General features: G+C 39.5%; 1 protein-coding gene across 4 annotated transcripts in view; it reads left to right on the top strand.

The window, feature by feature from the left end:
* The window catches only part of dhx8 (DEAH (Asp-Glu-Ala-His) box polypeptide 8), a 66,751-nt gene that overhangs the window by 40,747 nt on the left and 12,398 nt on the right, over positions 1-13,606 (top strand). For 3 of the 4 annotated variants that reach the window (XM_072249696.1, XM_072249694.1, XM_072249697.1), the window contains 5 exons: positions 2,860-3,000; positions 3,642-3,797; positions 5,259-5,396; positions 6,226-6,354; positions 6,942-7,138. In XM_072249696.1, the coding sequence (XP_072105797.1) occupies positions 2,860-3,000; positions 3,642-3,797; positions 5,259-5,396; positions 6,226-6,354; positions 6,942-7,138 (761 nt within the window). Of the gene's footprint in view, positions 1-2,859; positions 3,001-3,641; positions 3,798-5,258; positions 5,397-6,225; positions 6,355-6,941; positions 7,139-8,077; positions 8,204-13,606 lie in introns of all 4 variants that reach the window. The other variant, XR_011883949.1, reaches the window with a different exon arrangement.

Raw genomic sequence — 13,606 nt, 5'->3', positions numbered from 1 at the left:
GCCCTGGGTACTTTGTAGGCTAGTACCCAAGATGGAGCTGACGAGATTTACAACCCTCTGTAGCTTCTTTCAGTCCTGTGCAGTAGCCCCTCTATACTATACAGTGATGTAGCCTGTCAGAATGCTCTCCGTGGTACATCTGTAAAAGTTTTTGAGTGTATTTGTTGACATACCAATTCTCTTCAAACTCCGAATAAAGTATAGCCGCTGTCTTGCCGCCTTTATAACTACATCGATATGTTGGGACCAGGTTAGAGATACCCTGGAACTTGGAGCTGTTCACTCTCTCCACTTCTGTCCCTCTGAGGATTGGTATGTGCTCCTTCGTCTTGCCCTTACTAAAGTCCACAATCAGCTCTTTCATCTTGATGACGTTGAGTGCCAGGTTGTTTCTGCGGCACCACTCCACTAAGTTGGCATGCCTCACTCCTGTACACCCTCTCGTCACTAGCTGAGATTCTACCGACAATGGTTGTATCGTCAGCAAATTTATAGATGGTATTTGAGCTATGCCTAGCCACACAGTCATGTCTATACAGAGAGTAGAGCAGTGGGCTAAGCACACACTCCTGAGGTGCTCCAGTTTTGATTGTCAGCAAGAAGGATATGTTATCACCAGTCCGCACAGACTGTGGTCTTCTGATTAGGAAGTCGAGGATCCAATTGCAGAGGGAGGTACAGGGGGCCTAGGTTCTGCAACGTCTCAATGAGGATTGTGGGAATGATTGTATTAAATTTTGAGCTATAATCGATGAACAGCATCCTGACATAGGCATTTGTGTTGTCCAGGTGGTTTAAAGCTGTGTGGAGAGCCATTGAGATTGCATCTGCCATTGACCTATTGTGGCGATAGGCTTTGTATGCTCAGACATTCCTCGTAGGACAGTCTCTTCAACATAAAGCAGTTTTCTCTCAACTGCTTCCATTGGAAGTACTTCCATCATTAAATAAGGAGATCATTAGTGTAGTAGTGTTATAGGTAAGATCTTACTCCCTATATGATTTTAACTATAGCTGCCTAGTTTGATGCTCCATCCATCTTGAAATAAATGGCAAAATTTCCATGACCGCATTTACCTTCAGAGCCTCTATAGTAACTGTGCTTCGTGTTCAAAGACATTCAGATCTTTCTGTACAGCAGCATTTGCTATGCCTGTACCCTTGAACAACATTCTCTTTTTTATTATTCCAACAGAAGTGGATAACCTCTGATTTCTCAATATATTTGATCTGACACATTTTTACCCATTCATTCGAACTACCTGTATTGCTTTGTATCCTCAGAGCTTTCTTCGCACCTATCTTTGTATCATTAACAAATTTAGCGACAATATATTTAATTCTCTTCATCCATCTTATTAATAGTCATTGTAAACAGTTAATGCTTCAGTATTTGCTGTTACAGCTTGCCAGTCTGAAAGTGACCCAACTCTTGTTTTCTGTTTGTTACAGTTGAAGTCAGAAGTTTACATACACCTTAGCCAAATACATTTAAACTCAGTTTTTCACAATTCCTGACATTTACTTAGGTCAGTTAGGATCACTACTTTATTTTAAGAATGTGAAATGTCAGAATAATAGTAGAGAGAATGATTTATTTCAGCTTTTATTTCTTTCATCACTTCCCAGTGGATTAGAAGTTTACATACACTTTGTTAGTATTTGGTAGCATTGCATTTAAATTGTTTAACTTGGGCCAAACGTTTTGGGAGCCTTCCACAAGATTCTCACAGTAAATTGCTGGAATTTTGTTCCATTCCTCCAGACAGAACTGGTGTAACTGAGTCAACCTTTCAACTTTTAGTCTTCCAAACCTCCTCTCCTTCCATCATACCATCAACACTCACTTCAAGCAACTACTCTTGTTATTGTGACCTGCTACAGCACCTGCAGATTTTAGACTTTTATACACAAGGTGCTTTTAGATACCTTAAACAATAGCAATTGTTGACAGCTGTATTGAGATCCGTGGTTCAGAGTTCAAAGTAAAATTTATTATTAGAGTACATACATGTCATCACATACAACCCTGAGATTCTTTTTCTGTGGGCATACTTAGCAAATCTATAGAACAGTAACTGTAAAACTAAATATCAGGAACTGTTAACTGTAAATGAACTGTGCAAATGCAAATATAAATAAATAGCAATAAATCATGAGCATGAAATAACAATATAACAATCCTTAAATGAGTGTAGCTATCCCCTTTTGGTCAAGAGCCTGATGGTTAAGGGGTTGCAACTGTTCTTGAACCTGGTGGTGCGAGTCCTGAGGCACCTGCACCTTGTACCTGATGGCAACAGCAAAGAGGATGGCCTGGGGGGGTGAGGATCTTTGAAGATGGATGCTGCTTTTTTACAGCCACATTTTATATAGATATACTCAATGGTTTGGAGGGTTTTACCCGTGATGTACTGAGCCAAATCCATTACATTTTGTAGGATTTTATGCTCAAAATCATTGGTGTTTCCATACCAGACCTTAATACAGCCAGTTCACATACTTTCCACCACACATCTATAGAAGTTTGACAAGGTGTTCGATGACATGCTGAACCTCTGCATATTCCTGAGGAAGTAGAGGTGCTGTCGTGCTTTCTTCGCAATAGTATTTATATGGGTCCAGGACAGGTTCTCTGAGATAGTGGCACACAGGAATTTAAAGTTACTGACCCTCTCCACCTCTGATCCTCTGATGGTTACCGGCTCATGGGCCTGTGATTACTTTCTCCTGGTGAATTAAGATGAGATGAAAATAGCCGTGTTATTGCTCCATTTTTTAAAAAATTTAGTCATCCAGATATATTTTTTCCTTTCCTTAATCTTTTCCATCATAACTAACTTCTTGTTTAAATTACAGGTTGTAATTGCCACTAACATCGCTGAAACATCATTGACCATTGATGGCATCTACTATGTTGTGGACCCTGGTTTTGTTAAGCAAAAAGTTTATAACTCCAAGACTGGTATTGACCAGCTAGTGGTGACTCCAATTTCACAGGTTATTTAAACAACTATTTTAAATTTAACTTATTGGTAATATTATTTACTTAGTAATTTTTGTTAGAAGCAAGGCTGACATTGTGCATTAAATTGATATGCATCAAATGCCTTTCAGGGTTCCCTGCAGACCATATGATCATTATTTCTTAAAACAAAGATCTGGCTTAGTATTCAATGTTATGCTCTACTGAAATTTAGAATGAGCCTTTCTCCTGATGAATTTTATTTACTGGTTATAGTTTGAATACTATCAGACGCTGTCTGCTATCTTCCCCAGTGGATAGTGTCATACCCAAGCTTGATACTTTTTTGATTTAGGAACATAAAGACATTCAAGAAGCCAGGTAGGAGCCAGGAGGCTGAAGCTCAGCTCGAGTAGCTCCTGTAAATTGCAGTATTTTAAAATAATGTGACAGACCAGCGAGAGGTAATGGGGAAATTCAAAAGATTTTATTTTCAGTTGGATAAACGCTCTTTAAAATTATGCAAAATATAGTGAACAGAGAAAAAAAAATTTAATTTAAACATTAAAAAAAATTTAAATATTTTTAAAATTAAACTTTCTCACTTATTCTTAAATATTGTGTGATTATATATTGTCTCCATTTCCAAGGTTCTAATATTATCCATTGTCCTTAGGCTCAAGCTAAGCAGCGTGCTGGCCGTGCAGGAAGGACAGGACCTGGGAAATGTTATAGATTGTACACAGAGCGTGCTTATAGGGATGAAATGTTGACCACAAATGTTCCTGAAATTCAAAGAACTAATCTTGCAAGTACTGTACTTTCACTTAAGGTAAGTTAAATATAAATTGCAGTTGTATCATAAAGCACTTTTAAGTTCTCTATGCATTGAGGAGTAATTAGAATTCTTTCTCCACCTCTTAGTGACAATGAATTCTGAGCAAAACTGCATTTGTGTCATAAAAGTAAAGACAGTTACAGTACAAAAGGAGCCCTTGTCTCTAGTGACTCTTTATGGCAGAAATCGAAAACAGTGACTTCTCTTGATGAAAGTGATTGTTCACTGGATGCAATGATATTTACCTCTATTAACCTTGGTAACAAACATTCAATGATGAGGTCATTTTTAATTGTTTTTGCCTTATCACTTCATCACAGTGTCAAAACATTTCATTATTTTAAAATCCTGTACAAGATCTTTCCATCTGAAGAGTCTTGGAGCATTTCAAACATTTGAAGATGTGTAAAAATATCTGATCATGTTGATCTTCTTAGAAACAGAGACAGGATGGAAACGGGACTCTTGGCCCACCAAGTCCACATCAACTACCCATTTTCACTGTCTTACATTAATCCCAATTATTTTTGTTCTCCCAACATTCTCATCTCCTAGCACCTGTCTATGCACGAGGGGATATCAAGTCATAAGATTCTACAGCATGAAGAAAACAGGCCCTTTGGCTTAACTCATCTGTGCCAATTGTGTTGTCCTTCTTCCAGTGTTTGAGCCTACAGCCCTCTAAACCCCTCCTTGTTACTAAGTGCTAAAATAATAAATTTGCAGTAATCTAATCTACCAATTTGCATGTCTTTGGAATGTGGGAAGAAACTGGAGCACCCAGCTAAACCCTCAGTGTCGTGGATGGCAGGGTGGTGGGCATGCAAACTCGGCACAGACAGTATCCATAGTCAGGATTAAACCCCCATCTTTAGTGTTGCGAAGCAATGTCTCTATTAACTGTGCTACCCTTATTTACTAATTCTGTATTGACTTCAATCTGCTGAGCACAGCAGTTTAATTTAAAAGCATGGTGGAAGTGAGGAGAGTTCTGTGGTCTAATATCTACACCAGGTGTACAAATTCCAATTGGTCATGCATGCTTGGGACGCATTGCCCTGGTCAGGAATCAGGATATAAAATTTGATTGCCCTGTTGAGATTCGGTTCTTCATGAATATCTAATGTATCCAGTACACTGAGCTTGAAATATGCACAGCTGTTTGATGGGATTGTGAATAGTTAAAGACCACCGTTAGATTTCAGTTTTGATATTTAAAAATAATTGTTCCAGGAAATTTGTGTGGCTGGTAACATTTTATAACATTAGGACTAACGCAGATGATTTGAAGGGTAAATTGTGTATAGTGAAATTTGTAGTACTTTTCATAATTTGAATCAAAATTTGTGGAAGTTGAAACATGTAGGCATAAATAAAAGCTTTTATCGCACTGACTTAATTTGTTTTATTCATGTGGTCTGTGCTCTTTCACAATGAGACCTCTCTCCTTCTCAGGCTATGGGAATCAATGACCTCCTTTCGTTTGATTTCATGGATGCCCCTCCTATGGAGACCCTCATCACAGCCATGGAACAGCTGTATACATTAGGAGCTCTTGATGATGAAGGCTTGCTGACAAGGCTTGGGCGTAGAGTAAGAAGATCTTATACATTCCTGATTTTCTAAACACAAAATGCTTTTCCCTTTAAAATTTGACCTGAAAACATGCGTTTGCCTTTAATTACAATTGCTGTTATAAGGATGAGTTTAAATCATTCTGCAAATTTCACTTTATTTTGTAATGGAAAATATATCAAGTTATTAGGTAAAGTGAACATTAATGATTGAAGTGTGTTCATTTTAATATCAGTATGTAAGTACTAAGCAGGAAGTGATTGAAGTGAAGCTCATCACTTCTCATTTAGGTCCATTTATTACTCAATATGTAGGTCAGTCATGCAGCTATTAACCTTGCAGTGTTTGCTGATGTCGTTGCGATAATAAAACTGTCTTCCATAGGACAGGATGAGATGTGTCTGCACAATTTTTCAATGGCCAAATTGGCTGGGTGGACAAGGTGATCAGTCTTATTAAATTTTCTGTTGATTTAAGTTTTTGTATTGATTTTATTTTGATTGATTGACAGAGCTGAGCTATGAGCTCATCCTGATCGAATGCTGAAGTCTTTCAGGAAAAGGATCTATAACATAAAATATGCTGTAAATAACTGGTATTGTCTTGCAGAGCCTGAAATCATCTTTTAGATGTATGGGGCATGCACTCGGCATTTACTGAGTTTGATGCCGTACACCTTTTGAGATTTTATGGAATGTATGATTGGCGAACAAAGAATTTGCTTTAAAAAATGTAACAGGCTGTATTGCATCCTAGTCACCTTTCAATGTAATAAATTGTGAGGGAAGTTGAATTCTGTTTCATTCCTGTATTAAGTTGTTCAGTTTTTCCATGTCGTTCTTTTTAGATGGCAGAATTTCCTTTGGAGCCCATGCTGTGTAAAATGCTGATCATGTCTGTGCACCTTGGCTGCAGTGAAGAGATGTTGACAATTGTGTCTATGCTGTCAGTGCAGAATGTATTCTACCGACCAAAGGTAAGCAAATCTACTTGGACTGATCATTGAAAGGACTAGTGGAATTGCTGTCAATTACAAAAGTGTCCTTTTGGACATAGATGTGAAAATTTGAATTTATAGGTGCTATTGTTTTCCGTTCAAGCTGTGAATTTCTGGGAAAAAAATATTTTAGAGATAAAGGATCTGGACTGCCATCGTTTGCGTGCATTTAGTTTTATTAATTCTTAAAGCAAATGTAAGAACACGGTAGCTCAAGTGACTGTTGGTCTTGTAAACTCAGTGCTTCTATTACAATTGAAAATGTTTACTGCTTGTCAAAATAAAATAGATGTGCACTGCATATCCATTGTCAAATGTTACGAGAAAATATTTGAGCTATAGCAAGATCAATAGGGTTGTGTCAAAAGAAGATTAACAAATGAGTTATTAATCATTTTCTCTTTGTATGCATTAACCAACCTGTACATTTAAAGTTTCTTTGTGTTTATTCCAAATTTCCAGTTTTTTTTTATGGGTTTCTTTTCTGTGTTAATATTTAAGCAGTTGTAGTTGTCAGTCCAATTTGCCTTTATTCAATTATTGGTCATGTGTCTTCCCTCACTTAGGATAAGCAAGCACTTGCAGACCAGAAGAAGGCTAAGTTCCACCAGGCAGAAGGAGATCACCTCACCTTGCTCGCTGTTTATAATTCTTGGAAGAACAACAAATTCTCCAATCCCTGGTGTTATGAAAATTTCATCCAAGCACGTTCCCTTCGCAGAGCCCAAGATATCCGCAAACAAATGCTGGGCATCATGGACAGGTAAAAGAAATGTCGTACTTACAGCATATTTCTTAAAAGTGAATTGAAACAAAGTACTCAATATATACAAGGTCATTGGAAAGTGTGTATAAACATTTCACTACATGGCAGTTCAAATCATATGAAGTTTTACTGGATAAATCTTTGTTTTTCCTTTGGTAGAATAGGCACTAAACAGGTAACATTGCTCTCTGGCATTTTACCATTAACTACAGGAAATCTGTCAAAAACAATTTGACATGCCTCTCTTAGAGTTCTGTTGTTTTTTCTATTATGTGGAGGAAATGGTTTGCTTTCCAAGCAGCACTTTCCTATGTACACATGGCATTAAAGGTACTTTATTCTTTGAATCTATGTCCTACAACTTCATGCTATTTATGCAGTCCATGCGTAGTATACTAATAACAATAATTCACAAAAATAATTAGAATAATCGTGGACATAGGAAGAGCAGGCAGGGGAATAATCTGGAACATATGGAAATTGTAAAAGGTTTTATTTACTGGCATTCATTATGAAAAAGGTACACCATTTGCCTTAATTCTTCTGAAGTACAGCTTGATGGCTTCTGCCAGAAACTAATGGTTGCAAGCATGCTCTGTTCTATCAAGAGAAGAAAATGAGAAAAACTTATTATTATGTTCTAGCACTATATAAGCATGTTCTATGAGAGATTTAAGATAGTCTCTTGCAAACATTTCTTGTTCAGTAAATGCTGCTTGGGACAGTTCCGTGAACTGCATAAGTTACTCTTAATGAAGAATAGACCCAAGTAAAACTTCAGAGTCTTATTTGAATGTTTTAATTACAATTTTAATTAGCATAGAATAATGAAAAATAATAGTGTACGATTTATCAAATTGTGCTGTCAACAACTTAATTTCTGTAGTCCTTTTTATCTATTTCTCCTCTGAATCTAAATAACATGATCTTTTTCAGTGTGCAAGAGTAAAGCATTCCATGTTGTGATAAACATATAGAATAAAAGGCAGTGACATTAGGAGCATTGATGTACTGAGAGACCTTAGGGTGCAAGTACATGGTTCCCTAAAAGTGGCTACACCGGTAAGTAGGATAGTGAAAATGCATTTGGGATGCTATGCTTCATGAGCCAAGGCATTGTGTATAGGAGTTGGGGCACAATGTTGCAGTTGTACAAACCCCATTTCCAGAAAAGTTGGGATATTTTCCAAAATGCAATAAAAACAAAAATCTGTGATATGTTAATTCACGTGAACCTTTATTTAACTGACAAAAGTACAAAGAAAAGATTTTCAATAGTCTTACTGACCAACTTAATTGTATTTTGTAAACATACACAAATTTAGAATTTGATGTCTGCAACACGCTCAACAAAAGTTGGAACAGAGGCATGTTTACCATTGCGTTACATCACCTTTCCTTTTAATAACACTTGTTAATCGTTTTGGAACTGAGGATACTAATTGTAGTAGATTTGCAATTGGAAATTTTGTCCATTCTTGCTTGATACAGGTGTCCCCCGCTTTTCGAACGTTCGCATTATGAAAGCTCACTGTTACGAAAGACCTACATTAGTACCCTGTTTTCGCTTTCAGAAGGTATTTTCACTGTTACGAAAAAAAAAATCAGCGCGCGAAAAAAACCAGTGTGCGATAAAAGGCAGCGCGCGCCCCGAGCAGCCGCTCTCCCTGGATTCGGAACGGTATTCTCGCCGGCATTGCTTAAACACATGCCTGTGAGTAGTCGTTTGCAAGATGAGTTCTATGGTATCGGAAAAGCCTAAAAGAGCTTGTAAGGGTGTTACACTTAGCGTAAAACTAGACATAATTAAGCGTTTTGATCATGGTGAACTAAGTGAGTTTGGCTTGTGGAAACTGACGAAGATGATGTTGAAAAGGTTTTGGCATCCCATGACCAAGAACTGATAGATGAAGAGCTGATGCAATTGGAAGAAAAAAGGATAACAATCGAAACCGAATGACTAATGATAAAGTACGACTTTAATTTTGAAAGGGTACGTCGGTTTAGGAGATACTTGCAGGATGGTTTGAGTCCTTACAAAGAACTGTGTGATAGAAAAATGCGCGAGGCTCAGCAGTCAAGCAAGCCTTCCACATCAGACGATGAACCTCGACCTTCGACATCGAGGCGGGCTGTCATAGGAGAAGATGAGCTGCCTGCTCTAATGGAAACAGACGACGAGATGACACCCCAGTGTCCCACCACCCCAACACCCAGGCCACGGACAGATACCGATTCGTGGAGAATGCAACGGTGGCCGGGAGGCACACAGCACATCTTTAAGAAAAAAACTGAAATAAACATGCTAATTAATTAGGTGCCGCCGACACGTAATTGTCGGCCCAGATCAGAGACGACGCAATCGGAAATTGGCACTGATCTGGGCTGACAATTATGTGTCGGGCGGCACCTAATTAATTAGCATGTTTATTTCGGCTTTTTTCTTAAATATGTGTTGTGTGCCTCCCGGCTACTGCTGCATTCCTGCGTTCTTCAGGGCAATGTATCGCTCGGCGGCCTGGAGGGTGGGGCCACTGCACCACCCAAACTCCGACTCAGTCTAACACACCATCATCAGTGTGCTTGGCGCTGTCCTGATTCCGGTAAGTGATACTACACTGTACATACATTATTTTTACTTTATGTCGGCTGTGTAATTTTACGTGTTATTTGGTCTGATTTGGCAGCTTCATAGCTTAACGGTTACTGGAGAGAGTGTTCTTGCCAGCAGCACTTGTGTGAGATTTTCTGCCGACGGTGCTTGCGTGAGATTTTCGCTACAGAGTACAGTTCAGTAATGATTGTGGAAAAGTATTTCTACTTTATATAGGCTGTGTATTTATCATATCATTCCTGCTTTTACTATATGTTACTGTTATTTTAGGTTTTATGTGTTATTTGGCATGACTTGGTCGGTTATTTTTGGGGACTGGGGACTGCGAACGCTCACAAAATTTTCCCATATAAATAAATGGTAACTGCTTCTTCGCTTCACCGACATTTCGGCTTGCGAACTGTTTCATAGGAATGCTCTACCTTCGGATGGCGGGGGAAACCTGTATAAGACTTCAGCTGCTCAACAGTCCGTGGTCTCCGTTGTCTGATTCTCCTCTTCATGATGTGCCATACATTTTCAATAGGAGATAGATCTGGACTGGCAGCAGGCCAGTCAAGCACATGCACTCTGTGTCTACAAAGCCATGCTGTTGTAGCCCGTGCAGAATGTGGTCTGGCATTGTTCTGCTGAAATAAGCATGAATATCCCGGGAAGAGACGTCGCCTTGATGGCAACATATGTCTCTCTAAAATCCTAATATACACCTCAGAGTCAATGGTACCTTCACATACATGCAACTCACCCATGCCGTGGGCACTGATGTACCCCCATACCATCACAGATGCTGGCTTTTGCACCTTTCGCTGATAACAATCTGGATGGTCATTTTCATCTTTGGCACGGAGAACTTGACGCCCGTTTTTTCCGAAAACTAGCTGAAATGTAGACTCATCTGACCACAGCACATGGTTCCACAGTCTTTCAGTCCATCTGAGATGAGCTCAGGCCCAGAGAACTCGCCGGCATTTCTGCATAGAGTTGATGTATGGCTTCCTCCTTGCGAAATACAGTTTCAAGTTCCATTTCTGGATGCAGCGACGGACTTCGTTGAGTGACAATGGTTTTCTGAAGTACTCCCGAGCCCAGGTGGCTATAATTGTCACAGTAGCATGATGGTTTCTTAGGCAGTGCTGCCTGAGGGCTCGAAGATCACGAGCATTCAGCAGTGGTTTCCGACCTTGCCCTTTATGCACTGAGATGTCTCTGAATTCTCTGAATCTTTTCACAATATTATGTAATGTAGATGTTGAAAGACCTAAATTCCCTGCAATCTTGCATTGAGAAATGTTCCTTTTGAACTGACTAACAATTCTCTCACAAATTTTGGCACAAAGGGGTGAGCCACGACCCATCCTTGCTTGCAAAGACTGAGCCTCTGATGGATGCTACTTTTATACCCAGTCATGATACCTCATCTGCTACCAATTAGCCTGCTTAATGTGGAGTCTTCCAAACCGGTGTTACTTGAATATTCTGTGCACTTTTCAATCTTATTTTAACTCTGTCCCAACTTTTGTTGAGTGTGTTGCAGCCATCAAATTCTAAATTTGTGTATATTTACAAAATACAATTAAGTTGGTCAGTAAAACTATTGGAAATCTTTTCTTTGTACTTTTGTCAGTTAAATAAAGGTACATGTGAATTAACATATTTTTGTTTTTATTGCATTTTGGAAAATACCCCAACTTTTCTGGAAATGGGGTTTGTACAAAGCATTAGTTAGATTGCACTATTGTGTACAGTTCTGCTTGTCACACGAAAGGAAAGTTGTACAGGTCGACCTTCACTAATCTGGCACCATTGGGACCTGAGGAGTGCCGGATTAGTGAAAATGCCGAATTACAGAAGGATCACATTAAGCAATAGCTAACTGCCTCATCATACCTTTAAAATATCAAAGGATTCAAAGGTTCATTTAATGTCAGAGAAATGTATACAATATACATCTTGAAATGTTTTTTCTTTGCAACCATCTACGAAAACAGAGGAGTGCCCCAAAGAATGAATGACAGTTAAATGTTAGAACCCCTAAGTTCCTCCCCCCCCCCGCTCCCCTCCCTCCCGCACGTAAGCAGCAGCGAGCAACAATCCCCCCTCCCCACTGGTAAAAAATAAAGCGTACCCACTACCAGCACTCAAGCGAGCTTAGCAATAGCAAAGACACAGACTTGCAGTTACCCGAAAGACTACATTGCACTCGCAGTTACTGAGGGAATCCTCGTTAGTTTCTTTTCCTCCGCTTAGTAATATCCTTAAATGCAGCAGGTCACCATGTCTGATCTGAGGTCACAGGCAGAAGAGAACGGAGAGCTGGCCAGGCGATGCCGGAGGGCAGTGCGCGACTGCCGGCAGGCAGGTGAGAAGGTGGACCAACCCAGTGCGCACCAGCTCCCCCACCGCTGGCGGGTGCCGGACGGCCGCACCTCTCACAAGTGATTTTTTTTGTTTTCAGATGTTTTTATTGTGAAGCAACATCAGTTTAACCATAACCTACAATGTCCTAAAGTATAATGCTTCTTTTTTCTTTTCTTTCTTATAACAACACAATGAAAGTCAAATGAATGTATGTATAGTAAAAAAGCAAAAAACAAAGGAAACCCTACCACCCCGTCTCCTTTCCCCTTCCCAGCCCTACCCTCCCCTCGCCCCTCCCGTACGTGCTGTTTAGGTCCTACCCCCCCCCACACTTAGTTCAGCTGTCCGTCTCTTCTAAATACAACAGTCATGGTTGCCAGATTTTTTCAAATTCCTTGAGACTGTCCTTGATAATGTATCATCCTTTCGAGATGCAGAGTATCCATTAATGCAGCCAGCCATTGTTTGAGTGATGGAGTTTCCTCCTGTTTCCAGAATATCAGTATGAGTTTCTTTCCATTAAGTATGCTATAGGTCAGGAGTTGTTGCTGGGTAGCCTGGAATTTATTTGACCACCCAGAAGTTCCAAAAATTATTAAAATGGGGTCTGGTATTATCTGAACCTTTAGTACCTTCGATAGGACCTCAAATATTTGCCTCCAATACTCTTGTATCCTTGAGACATAAAGCATAACTATGTAACAAATTTGCCTCCAAGGACTTGCATTTCTCACACATTGGGGACACCTCTGGGAATATTTTATGAATCCTCACTTTTGAGTAATGTAGTCTATGTAGGATTTTAAACTGTATTAAACAATGTCTGGCATTGATGGAACAGGAGTTAACATACTCCAAAGCCTCATTCCATATAATCTCCTCTATCTCTGTACCCAACTCCTTTTCTCACTCTTTTTTAATACAGGTGTCCCCCACTTTTCGAACGTTCACTTTATGAAACCTCACTGTTATGAAAGACCTACATTAGTACCCTGTTTTCGCTAACAGAAGGTGTTTTCACTGTTACGAAAAAAATCAGTGCGCGATAAAAGGCAGCGTGCGCCCCGAGCAGCCGCTCTCCCCCGGATTCGGAATGGCATTGCTTTAACACGTGCAAGATGATCTTGCAGCCGTTTGCAAGATGAGTTCTGAGGTATTGGAAAAGCCTGAAAGAGCTCGTAAGGGTGTTACACTTAGCGTAAAACTAGGCATAATTAAGCATTTTGATTGTGGTGAACGAAGTAAGAACAACGTGAGTTTAGCTTGTGGAAGCTGACAAAGTTGATGTTGAAGAGGTTTTGGCATCCCATGAGCAAGAACTGATAGATGAAGAGCTGATGTAATTGGAAGAGGAAAGGATAACAATTGAAACCGAATGCAGTAGTGAAATGAACGTGAAGCAACTGCGTGAGATTTTCACTGCAATGATAAAGTACGACTTTAATTTTGAAAGGGTATGTAGGTTTAGGGGATATTTGCAAGATGGTTTGAGT

This window comes from Mobula birostris, chromosome X, assembly GCF_030028105.1.
Source record: "Mobula birostris isolate sMobBir1 chromosome X, sMobBir1.hap1, whole genome shotgun sequence".
Taxonomy (NCBI): Eukaryota; Metazoa; Chordata; class Chondrichthyes; order Myliobatiformes; family Myliobatidae; genus Mobula; species Mobula birostris.
This window is presented reverse-complemented; position numbering and strand designations above follow the sequence as displayed.